Below are 27717 nucleotides of genomic sequence, written 5' to 3'. Positions count from 1 at the left end.
TAGGCCGTCAACTCGATGGGAGAGTCGTTCAAAGGCTTCTTGGTAAGTTGCCACAGTTGTAGTTTTCTTGAGGCGAGTTAAAGCTTTCGACGGATCCTTGTAGTCGGTTGGACCAAATCGTTGTAGCACCGCCTTAGAGAATTCTTCCCATGTGAGTGGTCCGCGATGTTTCGTCAGCCACCTATGCCATTGCAAGGCGATGCCTTCTAGATGGAAGGAAGCTAGATGCACTTGTTGGTCCGGTACAATATTTTGGAAGTCAAAATATTGCTCTGCCTTGTAAATCCAGCCGCTCGGATCGTCCCCATTAACTTTCGGAAACGACAATTTGACATGCTGACGAGGGTGATCATGGGTGGAGCTGTAACGGGAAGTGTGCGGGTGTGAGGACTCTTCGTGTGCAAAAGGGTTGGTCTCGGGAGTGGTTCGTGAGGCTCGAAAGGCTTGGAGTTTGGTTAACACTGCTTGCAAAACAGCGTTCACTTGGTCGAAGCTTGACTCATGTCGTGCTAATGTGAACTGACCCTATCTTAGCAATTGGTGAAATGGTCTCCGTGTAGTCAATACCATAGGTTTGGGAGTACCCTTTTGCAACCAATCGCGCTTTTAGGCGCTCAACACTACCATCAGGTAGATACTTAACTGTATAAACCCATTTACAACCAACAACTTGCTTCCCAGGAGGAAGAACGATGAGGTCCCAAGTATGATTATGATGAAGGGCTGAAAGTTCTTCTTCCATCGCACGACACCACCCTGGAGAGGCAAGGGCTTCCTGGACATCCTTAGGGACAACAATTTATGATAACAAGGTGACAAACTGGCGATGGGAGGTGGAAAGGTGAGTAAGTGAAACATAATAAGAAATAGGATGAAGGGTGCAAGTGCGTTTACCTTTCCGCAAGGCAATGGGAAGATCAAGATTAGATGCTGGGTTCGGGTCTGGAGCCGGATCTGTCGACGGTGATGTAGTCGGATGCGCGTGGGCGATGTGTATACACTTGACGGATAGGTGGGCGTTCAACAGGTGGTGGCATTGGAGGCAAGGATTTGGTCACGGTTGGAACAAGGGGAAGAGGGTCGACAACGGGAAGTGGAAGAGGAGGAGGTGACGAGGAGGAAGAAGTATCACCGGACCCCAAAAAGAACGGAGTAGACTCAAAGAAAGTGACATCAGCACACACAAAGGACTGTCGAGAACTAGGATGGTAACACATACCCTTTCTGGGTCCGAGAATAGCCAAGGAAGATGCACTTGAGAGAACGGGCATCGAACTTGTCGTTCCCGGGACCCAGATTATGGACGAAGCAGACACACCCAAATACCCTAGGAGTAAGAGGAAACGCAGACAAGGCGGGAAACATGATCGTAAACGGAGAATGACCATCAAGGATGGACGTGGGCATTCGATTAATTAGAAAGCAAGAGGTAAGCGCCACATCACTCCAAAAGGGTTTGGGAACATTCATGTGATGCATGAGGGATCGTGCTGTTTCCAAGAGATGGCGATTCTTTTTCTCAGCCACCCCATTTTGTTGTGGGGTGTAGGTACATGAGGTCTGATGTATAATGCCGTGTTGGTCCAGGTATTCTTGAAATGATGATAAATATTCACGGCCATTATCAGAACGGAAAACTTTAATGTGAATACCAAATTGATTACGAATCTCAGTATAAAATTTCTGAAAAATGGTAAACAATTCACTTCTTTCTTTCATTAGATAGAGCCACGTTATCCTTGAAAAATCATCTAAAAAAATGACAAAATATTTATACCCATTATATGACATCACTTTTTAAGGACGTCAAACATCGGAGTGAATCAAAGAAAAAGGACTTGACACACGGTTATCAACCCTAGAACTAAAGGGAACACGATGGTGTTTCCCAAACTGACACGACTCACAATCCAAAACAGAAAGTTGACTCAATGACGGAACCAAAGCCTTCAAAACTTTCAGCGATGGATGACCAAATCGACAGTGCCACTGGAGAGGAGAAAGGGATGACTGGAGAGCTGTTGAAGTTTTTCCACCATTGTCAAGGTAATACAGTCCACCAGCTTCATGCCCTCCACCAATTTTCATCCCTGTCTTGAGATCCAGAAAAACACACATAGAAGGATAAAAAGTAATGGAGCAATTAAGTGATTTGGTCAGCTTACTAACAGACATAAGATTATAAGGCAATTTAGGAACATACAAAACTGAGGATAGGGATACAGGGTCTAGGTCAACATTACCAACACCACAAATTGAGGATGTGGAACCATTAGCAAGGGTGACAGATTGTGATGTTGAGCAATGAGATAGGGGAGAAAACACACCTGGAGTTTCAGTCATGTGATCGGAGGCTCCAGAGTCAATGATCCAGGGATTGGGTGTGGATGCCAAAGAAACCATACCTGAGTGAGCGAAAGTAGCCATGTTCTGCTGTGATGTGGATTGGATAAACCTCTCATATTCATCACGGGGAACACTCACCATCTCCTTCACGGGACCATCTGTGGATGTAGGAGGTATCTGATCAGATGAACGATTCTCCTGTCTAAAGCTGGAACTGGTGTCACTAGTCACAACATGATTGGCCCAGGTTGAGGGTGGACCATGTAGATCATAACAATAGTTATTGGTATGTCCATCCATACCACAATGAGTGCACCTCCTCGGGCCTGAGCCACGTCCTCTACCACAGGCTCCCCCTGAATCTCTGCCCCCAGTACGACCACCACTACGATTATAAGTAGGCCCACCATTGCCACTTTGGCCATACATCGGACCACTACTACCACCACAGCCAGACTGAGCTCCCAGAGCTCCACCTCTAGCACCACGGCCTCTCGACACAATAAAGGCAGATCTATCTGAGATATTAGAGTTCTCAGTAGATCCGATAGAAGTCCTCCGGAGTCGAGCAAATACCTCTTCTAAAGAAGGGAGAGCTGATCCTCCTAGTATCTAAGCCCGTACTGGTTCATATTCAGATTTCAGTCCCACCAAAAATCGAGTCACATCAAGCTGTTCTCTCCGTTGCTGAATTTTAACATCAGAAGTGAGAGGGTGATAGACATTCATCTCATTACATATGTTTCTCATACTGGCATAGTACTCCTCAAGACTCTGGTTACCTTGTTGCAGATTAAAGTACTCTTGATACAACTGATATACTCTGGTTGTATTGTCCTGACCCGAATACAATTTCTTCGCATGGTCCCACACATCTTTGGCAGTGTCAAGAAACATGAAATTTACACTAATCCTGGGTTCCATAGTATTCCATAACCATGTGATGATCTGAGCATCCTCTTGCTCCCAGTCTTCATACTCGTGAGAGTCAGTGGAGGGTTTCTCCTCTCTTGTGTGTTTTACTTTCTTCTTTCCCTTCAGAAAGACTTCAACGGATTTAGCCCAAGGCACATTGTTCTCTCCATTTAGTTTAATGGAGGTCATCTGAACATTCAGGTAGTTTGTAGGCACCATCACATTAGATTTACAATCACTGTTATCTCCCATTCTGTTATCACCGATTCTGCACACTTGCTGAATTCTATTATCACTGAATTCTGCACACTGCACACGACTAGATCACACCCGTCACACTGATTTCAGCACTTGTTGTTGCTGAAAATTGTACTCTTTACACCACAAACCCTACTCCTACGGCTACCTGAAATCTCACCACTATATGATCACAACTCTTCTTTCGAAATACACAAAAACAGCATAAACCCTAGCACGCTACTGTCTGAAACCCCAGCATATGATCTGAAACATACTTCCTATTCGATCCATAATAGAAGTCATGCATAGAAATCTCTTACCTTATCACTGAAGGAACAACCACACGAGCAGAAAATCAGTCCACACAAGACAGCCACTGCATCACATAGATCGGTCCTCTTCTCTTCATCGATTAGGGCAGGGCTTCTTAGAAACCACATCAACCGACCACACAAGACACAACTGGAGGCATAAAACCTCCAAGGGGAGAGGGCGATCACTCCTTTTCAGCCCTTTCCCTTATCTCCAGTTGAATGCAGGAAAATCAAGAGAAACCCTAGATTGGGTGCACAGAGAATAGAAATCTAGGCAGATTCGAGTGGCTTTGATACCATGTTATGATTCGGCCTGCCTTGGAGTTCTATTTGTCTGAGATCAGTCACGTAGAGAGAGGTAGAAAGGTGGAAGAAAAAGAGAGAGAAAAGGAGAAAGTCTGGTTCGAACTGGAAGTCAAAAAACCTAACTCCCATTCGGCCAGACATGTGCTTTTATTATTAAAATAAATGAAAAAGACATATGTGCCCTTATTTAAGTAAGGAGCACTGGTTCTAACATAATATTACAGATCAGCAACCTTAATATAAGTATAAAGACAGAAATACCCCTTACGCTAACAGTATCTTTTGGTTCTTTGTTTGATAAATTCTTGAAAAATGAATGTACATGTCTAAGTATGTATGTCTGAGACGTGAATGTGATTATTAGTTGATTGCCAAATTTCAGGAGATGGAGTTTGTTTTTACATGTTTCATTTGCAAGGGGGATAAAACCTAGTACTGTCTTTTTAACATGCTTACAGATTTTATTGTTTCTTTATCTATTACTTTCTCATTCTACGTGAGGCGGCTATTGTCACTTGGATTTGAAAGTTATTGCCTCCATCTCCTTATTTATTAATTTCTTGTTGGGCACAGCTGGCCTGTTGTACTCCCAGTAACACTAACAAAATCTTTTGTATGGCTAGCTGTTGCGGATGTTTTAAGTGATACAGCATCAGTTTTAGGCGGTGAAGCGACATTGAAAATTCTTTACATGAAGCTTGTAGAGGTGAGGAAATTATTCACTTGCTGCTGAAAAAAAAACTTTCATCAGTTTTCTAAAGGGGAAAAAGGAAGGTTGTGCACATATAAATGACAGTGTTGGTTGTCTTGAAGGTCATTAAATATTCTCAAAGAACCATTCAACCTAAAAAAGCTATGAGATGAGGTCCCTGAATTGGTTTTTATTCTCTAACATGCCCCCTCACGCAAAGAGCCATCAGGCTTGAAGTATGGACATGCACAGGCCCACCCATACCTTGTGCTGAAATTTAATTTAATTATAACAGGGTCGATGAGGATCCAACACTTGACCACTTGGTCAAAACAGGCTCTGATACCATCTCAAATATAACAGGTCCCTGAATAGGATTTTATTCTCTAACAAATATAATTTCCAAAGTTAGATTCCTAGTTTTCTTTCATGAATAGCAAGGAATTGCACCAAGTCAGCTTTAGATTCTATGTTAGTATTTGTGATCATGTTCCAGAACTTGGTTTCTGAGGTTCGTTTGTTGATTATCATGTCCTGAATGGTTTTATGATTTATGATTATCGTTATTATTGCACAATTACTGGTTTTCATAATGATAATATATTTAACATGTTAACATGGCTAGTTTGGCTTTCAGCCTGGTGGGCCAATCTCATCAACTTGCCACCCAACATGAATGTTGGGTTGATGCCTGGGCTGGATAAATGCTGTTTTAAGTGTTGGAGATATAAGAAAACTACTCTAAATAGGTGGTCAATGCCATTTCTATTTTCTTTTTTAGAGTTTTAGATGGCATGTTTTCAAGCTTTGATTGAATTCATGTGTTTTTTTTTTTTTTTTTTTTTTTTTTTTTTTAATTCTATGGGTATACCAAAATTTGACCTAAATCTCTAACCATGTAAGTTTTGCTTCTGTTGACATTGAAGTGGAAACATTTTGGTGTAAATTTTAAATCAGGACAAAAAGTTATAAGAATGATGTGTTTCTTCAATTCTCTTTGGGAGCTGTGCAATGCATTCATAACTCGTTTTCTTACTTTTTGATGTTACTTACTGGTTATACCTTCATTTATCACTTTGTGGTTTAAATGATGGAAACCTTAGTAAAAGTTATTGGGGGTTAATGGAATTATATATTCAGTGCTTTTTCTCTGCATAGTAGTAAATTTATTTGGTGAGCTTTTTACTATGGTTTGAAGATCTCCCTTACACACGTGAATATCCCAGGCTGTAAGCAACTGCAGAAATAATGAACCTTGTGAATGGCGCCCTGCAGAGGCTGCTCTATATTGTATACGGGCTATTGCAAATTATGTTTCTATTGTTGAAGTTGAAGTAATGCCCCAGGTACGGTTGCCCTACACTGGAATTTTCTTGTGTGCAAATTGATTCCTGACAACATCTTTATGTTGTGGTATCTGTTTTTCTGGATTCTCTACCCAATTGCTTAAGTATGTTTTTAGTCCTTAATGAAAAGTGTATGAGAATTTTGTTTTGTATAAGATGTGCTTATTTTCTGCAGGTTATGGCTTTGCTTCCGAAACTTCCTCAACAACCTCAGTTGCTTCAGACAGGTGATATTTCTAGCATGGTTGGCACAGTTCAGAATTGAGCATAGATATTTTGTTTTCCTTGCACTTCACAGTATTGAGTTCTAGCTGTGATTGCATCATTAGCTCATTTATTTATGTTTGTTTTGGTTACTTCTTCAGTATGCTTAACAATTGGAGCATATTCAAAATGGTTTGATGCTTCACCAAGTGGTCTCTCAGTTCTGCCTTCAGTTGTAGAGATTCTCATGAGTGGAATGAGCCTATCTGAAGATTCTGCAGCTGCTGCAGCTTTAGCATTCAGGCACATCTGTGATGGTATGGAGTCTTATCACTAATACTTTTTTGGCAGTTTTTTCACTCTGGTTAATCATTTTTTAAAGCGGCCCAATCAACAAGAAAAGAATAAGAAAGGTTGCTCTCTTAGAAGTTGTAGTGTCCTACTCAAAGTGCCACTGTGCACCACATGATTTGCTTGAAACCCAAGGATCATAAAGTAGTCCTGATCCTTCCAGTGATAAAGTTTTTATTCCAGTCAGATGTCTGGAAATCATCCTAGAGCTGATTGAACATCTGGATGTTACATATTTGTTTTGCATTTTCATCTAATTTGCTTCCTCTTCCTTCTTTGGGATATCAAATCATGCACAAATTTGTTAGCATCATTGAATCCATCTGGCCATCTTTTCAGTTAATCATTATTATCTAGAAGATGACCCTTATGAATCATATAAGCCTTTTAGGGATTGCTTCCAGGTGGTAAATGGAAATTGGGGAATATGGTATAAATTGTACAGATGATTAACTTAAGGCCTAGTTTTAGATTAGTCAGGCTAGACATGTTGGTAGTTGGATATTTGAGCACCAAATGACAAACCTAGCAATGAACCCTTTGTTTCTTGGGTAAAATATGAAAACCTCCCCTAGGTTTTCTGACAATCATATAAACTTCCCCTATGTTTTTATTGTTACAAACCTCCCCTTGTAATTTTGGAAAAATGTAAGTTACCTCCCTTTCATTTGTTTTCTTAAAAGAAAACGCGGACATAATATTCTAATTCTTTTAAATTCCTAATTTACCCTTAATCAACTTTGTTTGGCATTCACTAAAACACCCCGATGTACATTCCACTTGATGCCATGAACTGGTTTTGCCTTCAGGCTGTTGATCAGCATGCAAGTTTCAATAAACAAATACAGAGAATCTCCTGAAGCTCTAGACAAACTAAAACTAAAATTTCCAAGCACAAATTTTACTAACCTCTTGTGCATGAATAATCAGCTTCCATTGCAACTTCCCTCCCTTCCACAACCCCCTTTCCCTTGCTTCTCTCTACAAGGTGAGGTCTGCAAAGAAGTCGAAGTTGAAGATGGATTTTGGCTTTCCTTCATTCTTCGCATTCGAACTAGTCTTTGAATCACCATCTCGCTTGCAAAAGCTATTTGCCTAAGTTCTCTCTATCCACCTTTGTTTCCTCCAAAATCCCATCAAGACTCCTCCAATCCCTAGATTGCCTATGTAGACTAATTGAAGAAAACGAAGATGAATTCATTAGCTAATCTAGCCAATTTCATAGGAAAAGCTAGGGGTGTCAACGGTATTCGAAAATCCAATTTCGATTTCGAATTTGAATTCGGATAATTCGAATATCATAATCGGTCAAATTCGGATATGACCTGATTCGATTCAATAAATATCCAAATTTGACCGATTATTTAATTATTATATATAATATATAAAATATTTAAATGTTTTATATAATTTATATATAATAATTAAATTATATAAATAATTTATATACTTTATATAAATAAAATAATTACCTAAAATAATTAATTGGTTGAATTTGAACCAAATTGAACGTTCGAATATTTAATCGAATTCGAATTTGGATATCGAATTTTCTAATTGGGTTTGAATTTGGATATTGCCTGATTTGATTCGAATTTAAAGTTTATACCCCTAGGAAAAGCCCTCCATTGACCACAAGAATATTGCAATTTGTTTTTGTATAGATTTTCCGATGAGTTATAGGTTGAAATAATTTGATTGCCGGCATTTGGTAGACCTAAAAGAGAGAAAACAACAGTATATTCTTCTGTTTTAATAGATTGAAACAATTGATCATTGCCAATAGGTACATAGAGTGATGTTGAGAGATAAGAGGCAGCATGGGAAGTTCAAGCAGAGTGGTGAGGAAACTTTGACCATTTGATTTAGCTTTTGGAGTTTTCAGTATACGTTAGTGTTATCTGTTCTATGGATCTTTGGGCTTTGGGTAATGATCATGTAGAACAGAAGAAGTGGTGAAGATGAATAAATTATTTAATCCTTAAAGTGACTGCTCACACTGAATAGGGCCTGTGACAGAGTATTCAAATATGGCTTCAAGGATTAATGGTTTATGCTGTATTTCGGCCTTCTAATGGACATTGAATAGGGCCAAACAATTACTTGTTATTTGTCACAGAGTTCGCCTGCAACTGTGAGTTGTAATCCCTTGATGTTAAAAGAATAAAAAAGTAAAAGCAAGAAGGATGAGCTGTGAGTGCCATTGTTCTGTCATTCTCTGCTTGTTGGATGCGTGAATGAAGGTAGAGGAAGCAAAAAATGAAGAAAGAGGGAAAAAAGTGAAAAGAATGGTGGGGGCATTTCGGTAACTTTAATGTCTTCATTACCGGAAAACAAACAGAAGGAAGGTAATTGTACGTTTTTTTTTTTTAAACTACAGGGGAGGATTTTATTAGGGTTAAAATGTAGGAGAGGTTTATATGATTGTCAGAAAATTCAGGGGAGGTTTTTATATTTTACCCTTGTTTCTTTTATGTCAGATATACACTGTTTTAGCATCCTTTAGTAGTGGACAGGTATCCCTTCTGTAGATGAGATACTACTCTGTAGGTCTTGTAGCCTTGGTTTGCTAGCTGGTAATAACTGTGTTTTTTTTTGGGGTGGGGGGTGGGGGGCATGATTAATATCTATTATTTAATGCTTTAGGAACTTCAAGGAAGTTATTATTTTACTTTTCAATCATTAAATGGAGTTGGTTTTTCATATGCTTCTGAATTTTTTTTTACTTTATTCTTGCCCTGTGCTTTTTTTCCTTTTCATCCTTTTGTCATTTAACCTTTCAGTAATTTTCTCATAGGATTCTATCTTTATTTAGTTGTTTACACAAGATATGTGCTAGAGAAACTCTTTGCCATTTAGTCTAGTGACCAACATCACAAACATGATTACATGTGTCAATCACTGTTATAGACTTGTGGTCAAGTAATTGTTTACTTTTAATGGCTAGATTGCCGGAAAAAACTTTGCGGATCATTAGATGGTCTCTTCCACATTTACCATAGAGCAGTCAGTGGGGAAGGTGGTTATAAGGTCTCTGCTGAAGACTCGCTGCACTTGGTTGAAGCTTTTAGGTATTTGTGTTGCTCCAAATCAGTTAACATGGTCAATTTTTAAATAAGTTAGAAAACCTTGTTTATGCACTTTCAATGTGGTTCTAAAACTTTCTGTCTCAGTATGGTTATTACAGAGCTTCCACCAGATCATGCTAAGAAAGCCCTTGAAGCATTATGCTTGCCAGTTGTAACCCCTTTGCAGGTTAGTGTTATTTCTAAGGAACTAGTTACTAGTGTTTTCAGAAAGATGATGTTACCTTTCTATCTTCATTTATTCCATGTGCAAATCCAGGAAATTGTTAATCAAGGTCCAGGACCATTGCAACAAATAATTGCACGCGAGCTTACTGTTAACATTGATAGACTTGCAAACATTTTCAGGTATAGATTGCATTTCTTTTATCAGTATGCTACTTCTCCACTGATTGAATAAATTGTCATGATTCTGAAACTGAAACCTTGTTAGATATGTAAACCATCCTGAAGCTGTAGGAGATGCAATTCAAAGGCTATGGCCAATTTTTAAAGCTATCTTTGATCAGTAAGGCTTTAAGCATTTCTGTCATTGCAAAACAAAATTCTCATGTGGATACACCTGAATTTTGAACTCGTCTAATCGTGAACTTGAAATGGTTCTTTCACAGTCGTCCTTGGGACATGAGAACAATGGAGTCCTTGTGCCGGGCTTGCAAATATGCGGTGAGTCTTCTAAGATGTGGTTTAAGCTGGAATTTTGGTTCACTTGTCTAATCTAAGATATTTCAGTAGAATTTCATCTGCTTAATCTTGTTACATGAATATTTTTTCACACATCCAATCAATTTCCTCCTTTTGTTCATAAGACTGTTTTATCAACTCTGGTTCTTTATTTCTGAATTTAAAGCTTTGTCTCCATGCTTGTGATTTCTTCCTAAAAATGATACAGGAAATGAAAAAGCTAAGGATGCCTCCTGAATGCTTGTAATAATTTGCTTGTTAATTTGTATGCATACTGTTGCTTATTGAAAAGAAAAAAAACAAAATATGCAATATATTTATTAATCTTTCAATCAAGAAGGCCAAAAGATAATGAAAATTCATAACTTAGGGCCTGTTTGTTTCCTCTTAACTCTTATCTCCTAAGAGGAATCTTAAACTTTATGAGAAAAAAAATGGGTGTTCATTTTCTTTTTGTTTTCTAACGATACCCCCAAAACACAAACAAAAGTTCTCATATATGGGGTTAAAATGGACATTTGACAATTTTCAGAATTCAGAACAACATTCTCTGCATTCAGAGTTTTTTTTTTTTTATGATTGAAATAAGTTTATTAATGAGCAATAGACAATAGTACAAAGTCCCCGAGTAGAGGCACGAGTTGCAACCTCTCTGGGCTAGTTAAGTACAAGTTCCAGATTACTAATAGTTTACAGAGTAGCACAAAAAAGGTCTTCCCTGGAAACCCCCTGTTTGGCTAAAGAATCAGCCATAGAATTAGCAGACCTGCTAACCCATATTACCTTAACTCTCATATTGCTGGTTAACTTTACTTTTTTTATGAGATCTTTGTAGCCCCAAATGGTAGTATCCGGGTTTAGAAGCCATCCCGTTACCATCTTAGAGTCCCCTTCAACTAGGAGATGCTCCGCCCCAAGCTGGTTAGCAATCTGAATTCCTTGTACTGCAGCAAGGATTTCTGCCCTTGTGGAGTCCCCTACTCCCACCGGTCCTGAGAATAAGGAGATTATGTTGCTGTCCTTATTTCTCAGGACACCCCCTATACCTGAAGGCCCTGGATTACCTTGGCTGATTCCATCAAAATTCAACTTGATGACACCTTCCAAAGGCGGAACCCATTCTGACAAGATTCTATTCTTCTTTGTTGAAGTGTTAGCTATTATTAACCAATTCCTCCACAAGTCATCAAAGGAGAAATCATCAAACGTATCTAATGTTTTCAGCCAATGGATTGTTCTTATAAGGATGCGGTCCTTCACTTCATCTAACCCTCTTTCCTTCTCTGAAAAAATTCTTCCATTCCTTTCCTCCCAATGAGTCCACAAAGTGGCTGCCCTGACACATTTCCACATGACTTTGCCTCTTCTAGTGTGCCAAACAAAAAAAGACGGGTTAAATAACGGCCTTAAATCGGAAGGCAAAGACCACCTACCTCCAAATAAACAAAGGCTCCAATTCCATAAAGGTGTAGCAAATGAACATGAGATCAGAAAATGGAAACAGTCCTCATTCTTGGCCTACACAAGGAACACCAATTTGGGGAAAGACAAAGAGAGGGTCTCTTTTTCTGTAAGTTTTCCAAAGTATTGATTTTCCCATAGTAGACTTCCCAGTAGAATATAGCAATTTTGGGGGGAATAGGTCACACCCAGACTTCTTTGAAAGGGAAACCTTGGGAAATGGGGTCAGAACTGAGGGATTTTAGAAAGGAAGCACAAGTAAATGTACCTTTTGGAAGAGGAGTCCAAGCTCTTTCATCAGAAGAAGTGGGATCCAAGCAAACAGATTCTTGCAAATGAATTAGCTCCACAACACAACTTGACTCATCATCCCTTAACCCTCTACAAAAACCGAATTCCTAGTTTAAAGACAAGGGGGTTAACGGGCTCGGGAGAAAGTTTGCAATTGGCTCGTTTTTGTGACAAGAGAGGGAATAGAGCGAGGGGAAACAATCTTTGAGGGGTTGAGTACCCACCCAAATATCCTCCCAGATTAGAATGGCATTACCAGAACCAACACCATACCTGATCAAATTGAGGAAGCGGGGGAGGATACCATGTATAACCTTCCAAGGTGTTGTGAGGGTAGCTCGACGAGATATCCCGGAATCCCAACCATTTCCAGAGCAGCCATGTATGCTTTCCACCACCTCATGCCATAGTCTTTCTCTCTCTCGGGGCCATCTCCATAACCACTTCCCTAAAAGGGCTACATTCTTCAGCACTATGTTCCCTATCCCTAGACCCCCTTCTTCCTTTGGTTTGTTAACTATCTCCCATCTAACCAAATGATCCTTATTCACCTCTCCTGGTTCCCACAAAAAGTCCCTCATTCTCTTCACCAATTTCTTAGCCTCCCTTGGAGGAATCCTGAACACTGAAAGGAAGTAGGTTGGAAGATTGGCAAGTGTAGCCTTAATTAAAGTCAGCCTACCCTCTTTTGAGATGTAATTCTTTTTCCAAGCCGCCAAGTATTTATAAAATTTCTCCACAATAGGGGCCCATAAACTACTTTCTTTAGGGTTAGCTCCTAAGGGTAGTCCTAAGTATGCCAAAGGCCAAGAAGAAATGTTGCAACCTAAGCACTCTGCAATGGATTCAATCTCCCTATTCTCCATATTTACTCTAGCCACACAACTTTTATCAAAGTTTACCCTTCAAGTTGGAGACCCTCTCAAAAGTACTTATTAAAATCTTAAGGTTCTCCACTTTGCTCAACTCAATCCCTTCACATAAAATAACAATATCATCAGCAAACTGAAGGTGAGTTATTGGGATGCCTCTGTTCCCCATTCTCCATCCCTTTATTTGGCCCTCCTCATCTGCTTTGGAGATCATTCTACTAAAGACATCAGCAACTAGAGTAAAGAGGAAAGGGGAAAGTGGATCACCTTGTCTTAAACCTCTATTGGCTGGAAAGAAGTCCTTAACAACCCCATTCACCAAAACAGAATAACGACAAGAATTTAAACATCCTCTTATCCAATTACACCATTTATCCCCAAATCCACGTCTTCTTGACCTCTCTAGCAGGAAACTCCAATCCACTAAATCATAGGCCTTCTCCAAGTCCAGTTTGCAGACAAATCCTTTTCTACCCGATCTCCTAATCTCTTCCACACTCTCATTTGCAATAAGGATCTGATTCGTAATTTGTCTATCTCGTATAAAGGCTCCTTGTGCTTGGCTAATGAGAGAAGGTAGAACTGCTTTGATCCTCCTAGAGAGCACTTTTGCCAGAATCTTATAGATGCTTGTCACCAGGCTGATTGGCCGAAAATCTTTGGGGTGTTTGGCATCAGTCTTTTTAAGAATTAAGGCTAGAAAGGTGGCATTGATTCCAGGACTCACAACATGTTTGTCCTCAAATTCTCTAAAGGCTCCAATTAAATCTTCTTTGACTATGTCCCAACAATCCTAATAAAAAGCCATTGTAAATTCGTCTGGACCTGGTGCCTTAGCCCTATTTATAGACAAGACAATTTGTTTAATTTCCTCTTCCTCAATCATTCTTTCTAGCCATACCCTATCTGTTTGGTTCAAAGTTGGCCAATTCTCCTCCCCCACTATTAACCGATTCTCTAAAGGTCTTTGAAAGATTGATTTGAAATGATCCACAATCCTACTAGCAATCTCCTCTTGAGAGGTTATCTCCACACCATCAGCCTCCAGCTTTAGTATCAAATTTTTCCTTCTTCTCCTATTAGCCATAGCATGAAAAAATTTAGTATTCCCATCCCCTTCCTTGATCCACTTATGTCTGGATTTTTGTCTCCATGAAATCTCCTCTAACTCCTTTTTCGGTTTCCTTCTTATTTCTCTGTCTTGCTCATCCATCATTCCTTTGGATTCTTTTGCATCTAAATCCTCAATCTGAATCAATAATCTAGCTTTTACCTCCTCCACTCTTCCAAATTGATCCTTATTCCATTCTTGTATTTTGCCTCTCAACCTTTTTAATTTTTTGTGGAATCTAACCCCATTCCATTTCACATTCTCAAATCTGAATGGTTTGGGCCCATTACCAAAAGGTTCTTTTCCTACTTCTATAGGGCAATGATCAGAGGTTATCCTAGGTAGGGCCTTAGCCACCAAACCTCTCCAATGGCTCTCCCAACCCTTATTAAATAGGAACCTATCAATCTTCGAGCAAATTGGGTTTTCTTGGAAATTGGACCAGGTGTAGGTAGCCTGTAGCAAATGAAGCTCTTGCAACTCACAAGAATTAATTAGTTCATTGAACTTCCTCATACTGGTTGTGATGACCTGTCTGGGATTATTTGACTCAGTTGTGAATCTTATTGCATTAAAGTCGCCTCCCAAACACCAAGGGCCTTCCCATAAACCTTGAATTCCATGAAGCTCCTCCCATAACTCATTCCTCTCTCTGTAATTAGTTGGACCATACACATTTGTTAGCACCCAAGTGAAACGATCTTCCACCATCCTGAATTTTAGGGATACAGTGAAGTTTCCTATTAACTCCTCTACTGGTTCTACAAAGTCCTCCCTCCGCAACGTAACTATTCCCCCCGAAGCTCCCCATGACGGAGCTGAGCACCATCTTACCCCTCTTATTTTCCAAACCTCTCTAACCCATCTCCTATCCAATTCAGCTAATTTTGTCTCTTGCAGCATCACAACATCAGGTCTTTCTCTCCTAAGTAACTCCTTAATCGATCTCCTCTTTCTAGCACTGCCCAAACCCCTTACATTCCAACTGATTGGAATGTGTTCCTCTTTCTAGCACTGCCCAAACCCCTCCAGTATTGTGTTCCTTCATTTAGAACCCTTTTTCCTTTCCCCTATGCCACTGAACTCGATATCCCCTTCAATGTCCATTATTAGTCTCTCTACTTCAGACTTTTTCTTCTTTTTCCTATCCTTATTTCCAACTAACTTCCTGTTCTGCCCTGTATTTCCTAATTCTTGCCCCAATCCATTGGATCTTTCCTCCAACAGGACACAAATCTGCTCCCAAATCTGTTCTAATTCCTTCTGATTTCTCTCTACCAATCCAACACCCTTCTCAGTACGGACTCCATCAATATCAATCGCCACTCCCCTGCTGCCAATTAGTTGGTCTGGTTGAGATTCCCGGACATCTGTTACAGGCAAAGAACCCATATTAGTATCTAAACCCAAATGGACAGGCTTACCTGAATGTAACAGATATGGTAGTATGTGGACCGGATGTTGAGTATCAATTCTTGGAGTCAGGGCTTGGCCCTTCCCCTTTTCCTGACTCAGCTGTGGAATTGGACTAGGTTCAACCAGTACTTTTTCGCCCTCTACAGTCAAAGAAACTTCACTAATCTTTCCCTCTGCGTGAATCCTTAGGTAAGGCTCCATGTCTGATTCCTGTCTCTCTGGCCTGAAAACCTGACTATGCTGCGCCCATGGAATAGACTGGTTTATTGGCAGGGATGTTATCTGCCGCACCTCTTTAACTGTTTCCAACTCCATCTGACTTTTGTCTGGCATACCCGGTTTGGGAAATCTCTGTTCGCCGCTGTTAAGGCTCAATCTTCTTTGCATTTGGACATTTCCAGGGTCTTGCAGATCCGTTTCTTCCTCTAGGAATAGTAGAACAGTGTTTAAGCTATCCTCTTCCATCATATCTTTTGGTTTTTGAAGGTCGATACTTCCCAAGTTGATGGTTTCTCCAGCTTCTGATCTGAGAGATTTCTTCAACATCTGTCAATCTGTCTGAATCTGAGTCGGAATCCGCACTGCTCTTCACACACCTCGGGTTACGGCGCTCCAGGTCACATTGTACCATCTTCTTCGAGGGTCTCCACTGTAAAGAACTGGATACCTGCGCTGTACTATTCAAGTGAGAGAGAGAGAGCTCGATGAAGACGATGGTATACCCATTTTACTGTCTGCCTTAGGTTCATGCCTTGTCATGTGCACCTTTAAGTCATCACGCGCCCTCCTGGATCTTGGGTCAGTTAAGTATAGCCCACTTAACCTTTCGGGCCTACTGGGCCCAGAATTGCAAGTTAGAGTAGTATGTGGACCTGCTGGGTGGACCCTTTGTCCCCCCTTAGATAAGCCCATAGAGTTCGGCCCACTAATTATTCTGTCCTTTCTTCTATTATTTGGCCCGGGCCCACCTATTTAAGAAGGCCCACTCCCTATTACCTTGCCTGGATTGGGTTGGGCCCTAAATAACTTTAAGTGGCCCAACGGTTCAGCTTCCCACTTGTCTTGTGACTTTAATTCAAGCAAACTTGCAACCTCCTTATCACCTTTTCCCAGACGACCATGTGTGTTTAAGGAATTGGTTTTAATGCCATCTGTGACAGCTTGTGCAAATGTTCTGTCACACCTCTTACTGTATTTATTGCATTCTGAGTTCAGAGGAAAGAAAAGTTCACCAATACTAATACACCTCTTAATGTAATTATTGCATTTTCAAATGTCAGATGTCAAAGCAAACAAACAGGCCCTTGTTCACTAAAAGAAAAAAAAGTCATTCCCACCTTAGCCGTTATCAAACAGGTCCTGAGATTGTAAAGTATATGTTTTAGACCAATATTTAATTGCAGATTTATGGTTTATTAACTTAAATATATGATATTACCAATATCTTAAATTTAGAACTTTTTTTTGGTGGTGTACTAGTTAGCACCTTTGCCACATTGCCTGGGGAGGCCAAGACTAGCCACCTTACTGCATTGACAAGATTGATGGATTCCTATCATTTCTATACTCAACTCATTTAAGCCTTGTCCCAAGTATATGGAGTTGGCTACATGAATCCTATGTTCTGCACATTGTTAAATTATGTGTCCTTAAATCATTTCTCACTACTTCAACCAATGTCATTGTTGGTCTGCCTCTAATTCTTCTGGATCCTTCAACTTGTAACAGATCACTTCTTCTCATTGGTGCTATGGATGGTCCTCTCTGTACATGACCGTACCATCTTAGTCTACTTTCCCTTGTTTTATCACCTATTGGAGCAATTCATAGGTGCCTTTAAATATGATCATTTTTATCCTCTCCTTTCCATTTTTCCCAATCATCCATCTCAAAATTCGCATTTCCACTATACTATTTTTTGGACATGTTTCTTCACCGCCCAACACTCGGCTCCATACAACATTGCTTGCCTTGTAACTGCTTATAAAATTTTCCTTCTAGCCTGAGTGGTATTCTCCTATCACACTTCACACCCCATTTTGCTCATCCTGCTCTGGTTCTATGGGTAACATTTTCCTCAATCTTTTCCGTGCTATGTTAGCAAAAGATGATGCAAGGAGACAACAATTTACATGCATGATAGCTTTCCTAAAAATTAGTTATCTTAATTATTTCATGCTATTGATTCTTATCAAGGTGAGAACCTCTGGGAAGTTCATGGGTGTCACTATAGGAGCAATGCTTGAGGAGATACAATGCCTTTATCAACAACACCATCAACCATGCTTCCTTTACCTCTCAAGTGAAGTGATAAAGGTTGGTTTTCTTCTTTGTTTCTTGAGCATGTGCATCTTTTTGGGTCAATAATTGAACATTTCTAGCTTACGATTCTTTTAATTCTTCCATTTTGAGTATTTAGTGGATGTCTTGGGTGACAGATATTTGGGTCTGATCCATCTTGTGCGAACTACCTTAAAAGTTTAATTGAATCTCTCTTCAGTCATACAACACATCTTCTGACTAAAATTCAGGTATGGCCTTGGGATCACTTGGTAATTGCTTCTTTATGATCTCCTGGACTGATATAAAGTTGGTAATTTGAGTTATGCCAATAGATATTAATCTTGGGGTTATAATCCACATTGTAGGATTTTACGGCTAGACCAGACATAGCAGATGACTGCTTTTTGTTGGCATCAAGGTGTATACGTTATTGTCCTCATATATTTGTTCCTTCCGCTATATTCCCTTCATTAGTTGATTGTTCTATGGTTGGGATCACAATACAACACAGGTACCATCTTGCCATTTCTCTTTTTTCAATTTGATGGTTTCAGTGTATGATTTTGTTGCCTTTCCATGGAAATATACCAGATCCATGAGTCAAAATATAAGACAATTTTTCTCATTCTTCCTGAATTCAAGTACAACACTGATAAGTGAGAGCTCATTTGATCACCCTCACACCCAGAACATCTGTAGTCCACTCTGCAAATCCGATCTCAAACTTAACCTTTCTTTCATCCAATGCATGATGTGGGAAGTGGACACTATGTGTATGCAATTTGTGGATCCTCATTCTTTATCGATGTAATTCTGCTATTTCTATCACTGACCTATGGAAAAAAAGTTGAAATATTCGTCCTTTGCATCCTGTGCATATGACTAGAAGTCTCTGTACTATCATGGTATCACCTGATTTGTTACTGAAAAAAAAAATCTAGAATGAAAAACAATTAAGCACTTGGAACTACAAGCAACAGGATTGTACCATATAATGGGATAAAACTTTAGGATTTATGCAGGATTTTAGCGGGAAATGGGGTGTGGACACTAACTAGCAAAGGTGAAAGAGGTTTATTTATTTATTTGTAAATGACAAAGAAAAAGATGAAGCAAGACAGAGAAGGGCTTGTGGTACCATCACCCATGGTAGATAATCTTAATTTGTCTTCTTTCAAGCATTTTATCATCCATGGGTGCTACTGTTCCCCAAATGACCCGGCTAGGAAAACATGTAGTCATTTACCATTTCCACATGCTAAATATCTGTAGAAGGATTTAACTGAGAATACTCCTGATTTCTCCCATTTCCACACTCTTGAATCCTGGCTTTGCAAGTTCAGAATCTGATCTTGAAGCAGAGCTAGATATCTGTTGAATCTCCCAATCATTAAAATCCCTTCTGAAGGATGGGTTCCAGCCAGTGATTTAAAAGGCGCGCCTAGGCACACAGGCGAGGCGCATTTCAGGGTAGGCGCCTCGCCCAGGTCCTAGGTGCAGCCCATAAAAGGCGTATGCCTGGTGCGCCTTGCGCCTTAGCCCAGGCGTGCGCCTTTTGAAAATTTGCTGCTTTTTCCTTTTTTTTGTTGAGTCTGGCGGCTGGGCCGGGGGCTCCGTCCCCGGACCCCCGTGCCACACCCCTCGAGACCAGCCCAAACAAGTCCATGTTAGGGTCTTAAATTCTAAGTTTTCATACAAAAAATAATAATTTTATAGTTTTAATTGCTTTTAAGAAGATATTTTATTAGGACAAATGAATGGACAACATTACTAAATAGGGGGTTCTTGAAGCTTCAGTGAGCAAGCGAAAATTAAAACTATAAAATTATTATTTTTTGTGTGAAAACTTAGAATTTAAGACCCTAACATGGACTTGTTTGGGCTTGCCTTGAGGGGCGTGGCACAAAGGCAGCTCGTAGAATTAATAATGTAATATATCACATTAGCTACTTGCTACAATTGAGAAAAAAAAGAGATTGTGGGTTTTATATGCTTGAAAATGTTTTATATGTTTTTTCATTTGAATATGCTTTACAAATTATGTTTATGTATTTTAATTTTATATAATAGGTTTTTTAAAACATTTATTTTAAAATTTAAGTTTATATTTCTATTAATTTTATGTTTTATATATTTTTTATTTTGTTGCATTTTTTTGATTTTTTAGCTTTTCTTTTTTTTTTTTTTTAAATTGTGTGCTTTTTTTATCAATAACAGTAAATTTTACTAATTATTGAGAACTTAGGAAGTTACATAGAAAAGGAGCTAAAGAATCTTAACTCCCTACTATACCAATGTACACCCAAACCATGAAAAACTTACAACACAGCCCAAAAGAGAGAGTTTTTGTTCACCCCTTGAAAAACTTCCTCTTTTCATTGTTGTAAATCCAGAGCTTAGAGCTATCCTCTTTTAGCCAATTCGCCACAATTTCAGAATCGCCTTCTATGATCAATTTTTTAATATGCATGTCCTTAGCCCTTTGGATCCCTTCAAGAGCTCCTAGAATATCAGCCTTTAGAGAATCGCCCGCCCCAATTGGACCGGAATACATAGCTAACAAGTTCCCTTTTTCATCTCTTATCAATCCCCCTATTCTGGAAGGTCCTGGATTACCCATGCTGCTGCCATCAAAATTCAGTTTGGTAAACCCTTGAGGTGGAGGTGTCCAACAAGAACTTGAGGTCTTCTTCACTGGAGCTGAATCTGCAATCTCCTTCTAATTTCTTATCATTTGATCAACTGAGAAGTCTGTAAACAGTTCTAAAGTTTTCAACCAATGTATCACCCTAACATGGATACTCTCCAAGATTGCTTCCAAGCTTCTCTCCTTATCTGACAAAATCCGTGAATCTCTCCTCCCAAACAGTCCAACATACTGCAGCCCTAACACATCTCCACATGATCTTGGCCCTTTTTGTTGTTCAGCGAGGCATAGATGTGAATAAACTTTGCACATTCAAAGGAGGGGTCCACATGCACCCAAACAAAGAAGTAAACCATTCCCAAATACCTTTAACAAACTGACAAGAAATTAGTAAGTGGTATCCAGACTCACCATCAGATTTACAGAGGACACACCAGTTAGGAGATAAACATCTATTGGGTCTTTTTCTTTGAAGTAAATCCCCTGTATTAACTCTTTCCAAGAAGGCTTCCCAACAAAAACTCCCAACCTTAGGAGGAATAGGTTGACACCACACCTCTTTAACCGGGAAGGACAAACCAATAGGAGAGGGGGGTAATAGGGCCTTAAAGAAGGAGGCACAAGTGTAGGGCCCCGAAGGAGTGAGAGTCCAGATTCTATTATCTGCCTTTGTTGGAGCAAGGAAAACCCCATCCAGAACGGATAATAAGGCTGAAAGACAATCTAACTCTGTGTCCCTGATAGCTCTTCTCAAACCCAGGTTCCAGCCAAAACCAGAAGGTGAATTAGAAGGTACAAGGAAGGAGGAAATTGGTGCATGCCTTGCCTTGCGCCTTGCGCTTTTAAAACGCTTGTTCCAGCATATGTTCTCTCCCCTCTTTACAAAAGTATCGGCTACCAGCACCTCTTTGTCAGCTGCCAGGTTGAACAAGGTAGTAAACAACTCTTTAAGGGATCTCTCTTTATTCCAAGGGTCTATCCAAAATCTGATCCCTTTGCCATCTCCTATTTTGAACCTGATACCCTGAACTTGGTGCTAGCTCTGCAAATTCCTTTCCAAAGGCTGCAGCCTTAAGTTGAAGGAGGGGGATCGCACTCCCAACCATTACTGTCCTGCCCAAATTTCTCAGCTATTACCTTCCTCCACAGGTTATACCGTTTCTGCATAAAGCTTCCAGTGCCAGCTGCCTAACAGAGCTAAGTTGAAGGATTTTAAATCTCATATCCCCAAGCCCCCTTGTGAGTAGGGTTTGCATATTTGCTCCTACTTCACTAGATGGTACTTATGTGAGTCTTTCCAAACCCTCCACTGAAAATCTCGTCTTTTTTTTTTTTTTTTTTTTTTTTTCTAATGCCTTCACCACCTCCAAAGGGATTGGATAAAAAGACAAAAAATAGGTAGGCAAGCTGGCTAGGACACTCTTTATAAGAGTTACTTGCCCTCCTTTGGAAAGATACATAGCCTTCCATGTGGCCAGTTTTTGATCCATCATCTCCAAAATTGGGTTCCAAATGGATTTTGATGTGCACTTCACCCAGAGGCAACCCCATGTAGCTTGTGGGAAGAAGTCCTACTTTGCAGCCCAATAGTTCAGCCAAATTCTGAATGTTCGACACTTCTCCCACTGCTATAATTTCGCTTTTTACTAAGTTCATCTTTTTCCCAGAAACAATTTCAAGCCAAAAAAGGAGGCGCTTTAAATTCAGAATTTGATCCTCCAATGCCTTGCAGAAAAATAGAGTGTCATCAGCATACTGCAAGATTGGAATAGAAGTACCATTTGGGCCGACTTCAAAACCTTCCAACAGATTCAACTCCACAGCCTTGTCCACCATTCTGCCGAGTCCTTCCCTTACTAGTAAAAATAGAAGAGGAGATAGGGGTCCCCTTGTCTCAAACCTCTCGAACCTCTGAAATTGCCTCTAGCAGTACCATTAACAAGTACAGAGAATGTTGGAGCGGATATGCAAACTTTCATCCAGCTCCTCCACTTTGACCCTAAGTGCATTCTTTCCATCAAATAATCCAGAAATGACCAATTAACATGATCATATGCCTTTTCTAAATCTATTTTACAAACCAAACCATTCCTCCCAGCTCTCTTTCTTGAATCAACTAGCTCATTTGCTATGAGAGCCACATCATGAATATGCTTGTTATGAACAAAAGCTCCATGGTACTTTGATATCAAAGAATCTATCACCTTCTTTAACCAAGTGGCTAAAATCTTGGCCAAGATTTTATACATACTCCCAACCAGACTTGTTGGCCTAAAGTCCTTCAGCTCGGAAGCCCCTTTCATCTTTGGAATCAAGGAAATGAAAGTTGCATTCAAGATTCTTTCCAAGGCTGCAGAATTATGAAATTCCTCAAGAACTTTTAAGATATCAGCCTTAAGAAGCTCCCAAATTTTCTTAAAGAATAATAAGGCGAAACCATCCGGGTCCAGAGCCTTTTCCCCTTCCAAATCAACTAAGGCCTTCTTTACCTCCTCTTCTGAAAAAGGAGATCGGCTTCCGTCAGGGCAAGCCCGTGCCCACATCGTTCCAACCACCTTTTGCAACCTTGTATTGGGAATGCCTCTCCATAAAATAAAGCACCTAAATACGAAGATATTCTCAATGCAAGGCTGTAAAGAGTGCTCGAACGGGCTTTGCCCTGACCAAAGCCGAACTCCTGAAAAAGGCTTCTCCAAATCTGCTATCTGTTGATCTGCCAAATATCAAACCTTAATCCAGCTTTTGCCTTCTCTTGAAAGGTTCTTTAAAAAGGTTTCTTTAAATGCCAACAAAAGAGTTGGCTACGTCTTCCTCTTGATCCACCACTCGATCTTCAATTTCCAAGCTTTTTATGAAGTTTAATTATTTTCTTGCATTGGCAGTCTTGTTGAAAAAAGCAGTATTGTTTATCACCCGCTTTTAGCCACACAGCTCTTGACCTCTGTCTCCATTTTACTTGCTCTTGGTATAATAGGGAGTCTAACAATTTCTTGGCTGAAAACCTCTTTTTTCTTTTCTCATCATCCAAACGCCCTCCTTCCTCCTCCCTGTCTAAATCAACAATGATTTTCAGACACTCTTTTTTTCCCCATCACTCATCCACTTTTCCTTTTGCCAAACCTTTATCTTTTCTTTTAGCCCTTTGAGTTTTTTTAAAAAATACATGGCTAGCTGTCCCTTCCACTGAAAATTCAGACCACCACCTCTTTACATTTGCCTCCAACTCCTCTGAATCCAGCCAACAGTGTTCCATTCTGAAGGGGTATGACCTCTTTTTCAGCCCTCCTGTGCTTAGTAGGAGAGGTATATTATCCAACACCACCCTTTGCAGAGCTACCTGACTAGAATTGGGGAAAATCTCTTCCCATTCAGGAGAAATCAGGAATCTATCCAGTCTTACCAAGGTTGGCTCTTCTTGATTGTTAGTCCAAGTGTACTTCGCACCGGAAAGAGGCAAGTTTATCAAATTCCACCTTTGGATAAAATCCACAGGAGATTTCACATATCTGTTTATCCTGTTACAACCCTTTTTATCTAGAGGACTAATATAGCATTGAAGTCCCCCCTAACACCCAAGGTCCTCCCCACATTACTCTGACTGAGTCTAACTCTTCCTAGAGGTCTTCCTTTAAATTTGACTCCACCAGCCGATAGATCCCTGTCACAGTGAACTGCAGTGCAGATTATTTGCTTCCCACATGAACCTCACTGAGATGGAGAAAGCTCCCACCTGTTTATCTAGCAGTGTGAAAGAGCTGTTATTCCAGATAAGTGCCACTCCTGCCGTGTTTATAGCTGTGATTCCAATCCAGTCGCACGAATCAAAACCCCAAATGGTCCTAACAGCTCCAAAGGTTAACTTTTGTAGTTTTGTTTCTTGTAATAGCAGGAAATCTGGCTTCTTGTCCCTTAAGAAGCCCCCGTTTACCATCCTCCTTCTGCTTGACCCTAGGGCCCTGACATTCCAAGTGATTAATTTTAAAGATTCCATTACCGATGTTTTAAAGAATTTAAACTCTTTCTTGCGCCTCCCACACAGTCAGTTAATCCCCAGGCTAACCTCAACAACTCAGATTGCTTCCTATTTTTCTTTCCTTTTTCTAGCAGAAATCTGTTTTCGATGGCCACCAACAAGGCTTTTGTTTCCTCTTTGAGCCCTTTAAAGGACACCCCTAGGAATTTCCCAAAACTGAGAATTTTGGAAGGAACCCAATTTGAAATTTCATTTTCTGTTACGTACCTTTTATTCACATGCTGAGGTTGGGTCTGCTGGACCTCGCTGGTTGGGAGGATAACCACTAGCAGTTCTGGCGCCTGCTGCATTTGAGCTTCAGCTAAAGTCAGAAAGCCATCCAGCTCACCAGAATCTTCAGGTGTTGCAACAGCTATTGCTAGGGTCTCCTGCTTCTCTGCACTAGGGGAAGATAGAGCAACTGTAACTTTTGCCAAACTCCTCCTTTCCAAGAAATCTATCTTTGGGATTAGCTCCTTAGGAGCCAAGCTCGCCCCCTCTCCTTCAAATGAACCCCCAACTGGCTGACTAGCATCACGGGGATGCTCATCTCCTGAGATACCTTACGCAGGGAACTCTCCTTGATGTGTCTCATTCTCTGAACAAAACTTCTCCTCGCTCTCCTGCCTTCCATCTTCACTCCACATATTAGAAAAGCTTGACCCTTCTCCAAACTCAGATCCCTCATACTCTGAAGAAGACGATGATACTTCTGTCTGGGCTTTACCCTTCCCTTTTCCCTCCCCGTACGAAGGCCTTGAGCCTACCTTGGGGTTCTTCTCTGGGCTTTTGATTCGCACTGGGCCGGGGTCTTGATGGGCTGACAGAGAGACTTTCCTATTTCCTTGAGCACAGCTGAGGCCTAGTTGGCCCAAAGATTGTTCAGCTACTTTGAAGCGGGCTACTACTGCCTCAGCTAACTTATCCACGATGTCCACATTGACCCCATTAGGGGCGGGGTATTTGAATTTTGAACATGACCTGTTTTCTGACCCCCTTTCCCTGACTGAGGTTCCCCGTAGCTGTTGGATTTCCTTTTAGTTCTACAGCTATGATTTTGTCTCCTCCCTCTCCTTCGTTCTACCACCGTCCAACCCCCCTCCGAAACTCTGGTGGCCACTGTGGAGTACTGGCAAGCAAGTGAATGCTTAAAAAAGTGCAAAACTGAACAGGCGGTGCATCAGACATACACCTCTTCAAAGGTGCTGTGCCTAGGCTTAGGCGAAGCACATGCCTTGAAATGCACCTTGCTTGTGTGCCTAGGTGCTGCTTTTAAATCACTAATGGACAAGTGTTGAGGTTGTTAGTGTAGGGGTATTTCTGTCTTTATACTTATGTTGAGGTTGCTGATCTGTCATATTATATTAGAACTAGTGTCCCTCACTTAAATAAGGGTACATGTTTCTTTTCCATTATATTTGTAATATAAAACATGTCTGGCCGAATGGGAGAAGTAATTTTTCCCTAATTCGAACCAGACTTTTCTTCTCTCCTTTTCTCCTCCTTTCTCCCTCTTTCTTTCTTCTTTCTTCTTCTCTCTTCTTGGCTGTTATCAGACTAACAGAACTCAAAGGCAGGCCGAATTATAATATGGTATCAGAGCTCAACTAAGCAACTCGGATCTGCCCAGATTTATGTTTTCTGTGCACTCAATCTAGGGTTTTCTCTTGATTTCTCTGCCATCAATTGGAGATAAGGGAAAGGGCTGAAAAGGAGTGGTCGCCCTCTTCCCTTGGAGGTTTTTATGCCTCCAGTTGTGCTGTTCGTGGTCGGTTGCTGTGGTCTCTAAGAAGCCCTCCCCTAATCGATGAAGAGAAGAGGGCTGATTTGTGTGGTGCAGTGGGTGTCTTGTGTGGACTGATTTTCTTCTTGTGTGGTTTATTTTTTGGGTGATGAGGTAAGAGTTTTCTATGCATATTTTTTGTTATGAACCAAATAGGAAGAATGTTTCAGATCGTATGATGGGATTTCAGACTGTGTGCTAGGGTTTATGCTGTTTTTTTTTGTGTGATTCGAAGGGGGAGTGGTTCTCATATAGTGGTGAGATTTCAGGTAGTCGTAGGGTAGGGTTTGTGGTGTAAGGAGTGCAACCTTCAGCAATAACAAGTGTTGAAACCAGTGTGATTCGTGTGATCAAGTAGTGTGCAATGTGCCGAATTCAATAGTAACAGAATTCAGCAATGGGAGATAACAATGATAGCAAATCTAATGTGATGATACATGCTGACTACCTAAATGTTCAAATGACCTCCATTAAACTGAATGAAGAGAATTATATACCTTGGACTAAATCTGTAGAAGTTTTTTTGAAGGCAAAGAAGAAGGTGAAACACATAAGGGAGGAGAAACCCTCCACTGATTCTCATGAGTATGAAGACTGGGAACAAGAGGACGCACATATTATCACGTGGTTATGGAACAGTATGGAACCCAAGATTAGTGTAAATTTCATGTTTCTTGACATTGCCAAAGATGTGTGGGACCATTCTAAGAAGTTGTATTCTGGTCAAGACAATACAACCAGAGTATATCAGCTGTATCAGGAATACTTTAATCTGCAACAGGGCAATCAAAGTCTTGAGGAGTACTATGCTAGTATGAGAAACATTCGTAATGAGTTGAATGTTTATCACCCCCTCACTTCTGATGTCAAAGTTAAGTAACAATAGAGAGAACTGGATGTGACTCGATTTTTGGTGGGGCTGAAATCTGAGTATGAACCAATGCGGGCTCAGATACTAGGAGGGTCAGCTCTCCCTTCCTTAGAAGAGGTGTTTGCTCGACTTCGGAGGACTTCCATTGGATCTACTGAGAACTCTAATGTCTCAGATCAACCTTTGCAATGTCAAGGGGCCGTGGTGTTAGAGGTGGAGCTCGAGGAGCTCAATCTGGCCGTGGTGGTAGTAGTGGTCCGGTATATGGCCAAAGTGGTGGTGGTGGTCCTACATATAATCGTGGTGGTGGTCATACTGGAGGTAGAGATTCAGGGGGAGCCCGTGGCAGAGGACGTGGCTCGGGTCCGAGGAGATGTACTCATTGTGGTATGGATGGACATACCATTAATTATTGCTATGACTTGCATGGTCCACCCTCAACCTGGGCCAATCATGCCTTGACTAGTGACACCAGTTTCAGACAGGA

At 40.5% G+C, this 27717-nt stretch overlaps 1 protein-coding gene across 3 annotated transcripts in view; it reads left to right on the top strand.

Annotated features, from left to right (window-relative positions):
* The window catches only part of MOS14 (ARM repeat superfamily protein), a 68110-nt gene that overhangs the window by 31061 nt on the left and 9332 nt on the right, over positions 1-27717 (top strand). For all 3 annotated transcript variants that reach the window (XM_010273848.3, XM_088903126.1, XM_010273849.3), the window contains 12 exons: positions 4745-4827; positions 6039-6158; positions 6334-6385; positions 6524-6679; positions 9661-9784; positions 9887-9968; positions 10059-10147; positions 10233-10307; positions 10411-10465; positions 17831-17950; positions 18073-18165; positions 18283-18428. In XM_010273848.3, coding sequence (XP_010272150.1) covers positions 4745-4827; positions 6039-6158; positions 6334-6385; positions 6524-6679; positions 9661-9784; positions 9887-9968; positions 10059-10147; positions 10233-10307; positions 10411-10465; positions 17831-17950; positions 18073-18165; positions 18283-18428 — 1195 coding nt within the window. The remainder of the gene's footprint in view (positions 1-4744; positions 4828-6038; positions 6159-6333; positions 6386-6523; positions 6680-9660; positions 9785-9886; positions 9969-10058; positions 10148-10232; positions 10308-10410; positions 10466-17830; positions 17951-18072; positions 18166-18282; positions 18429-27717) is intronic.

This window comes from Nelumbo nucifera, chromosome 4, assembly GCF_055504915.1.
Source record: "Nelumbo nucifera cultivar China Antique chromosome 4, China Antique-T2T, whole genome shotgun sequence".
In the NCBI taxonomy this organism is placed as follows: Eukaryota; Viridiplantae; Streptophyta; class Magnoliopsida; order Proteales; family Nelumbonaceae; genus Nelumbo; species Nelumbo nucifera.
The sequence above is the reverse complement of the archived record's forward strand: the minus strand, read 5'-3'. Positions and strand labels throughout refer to the sequence as shown.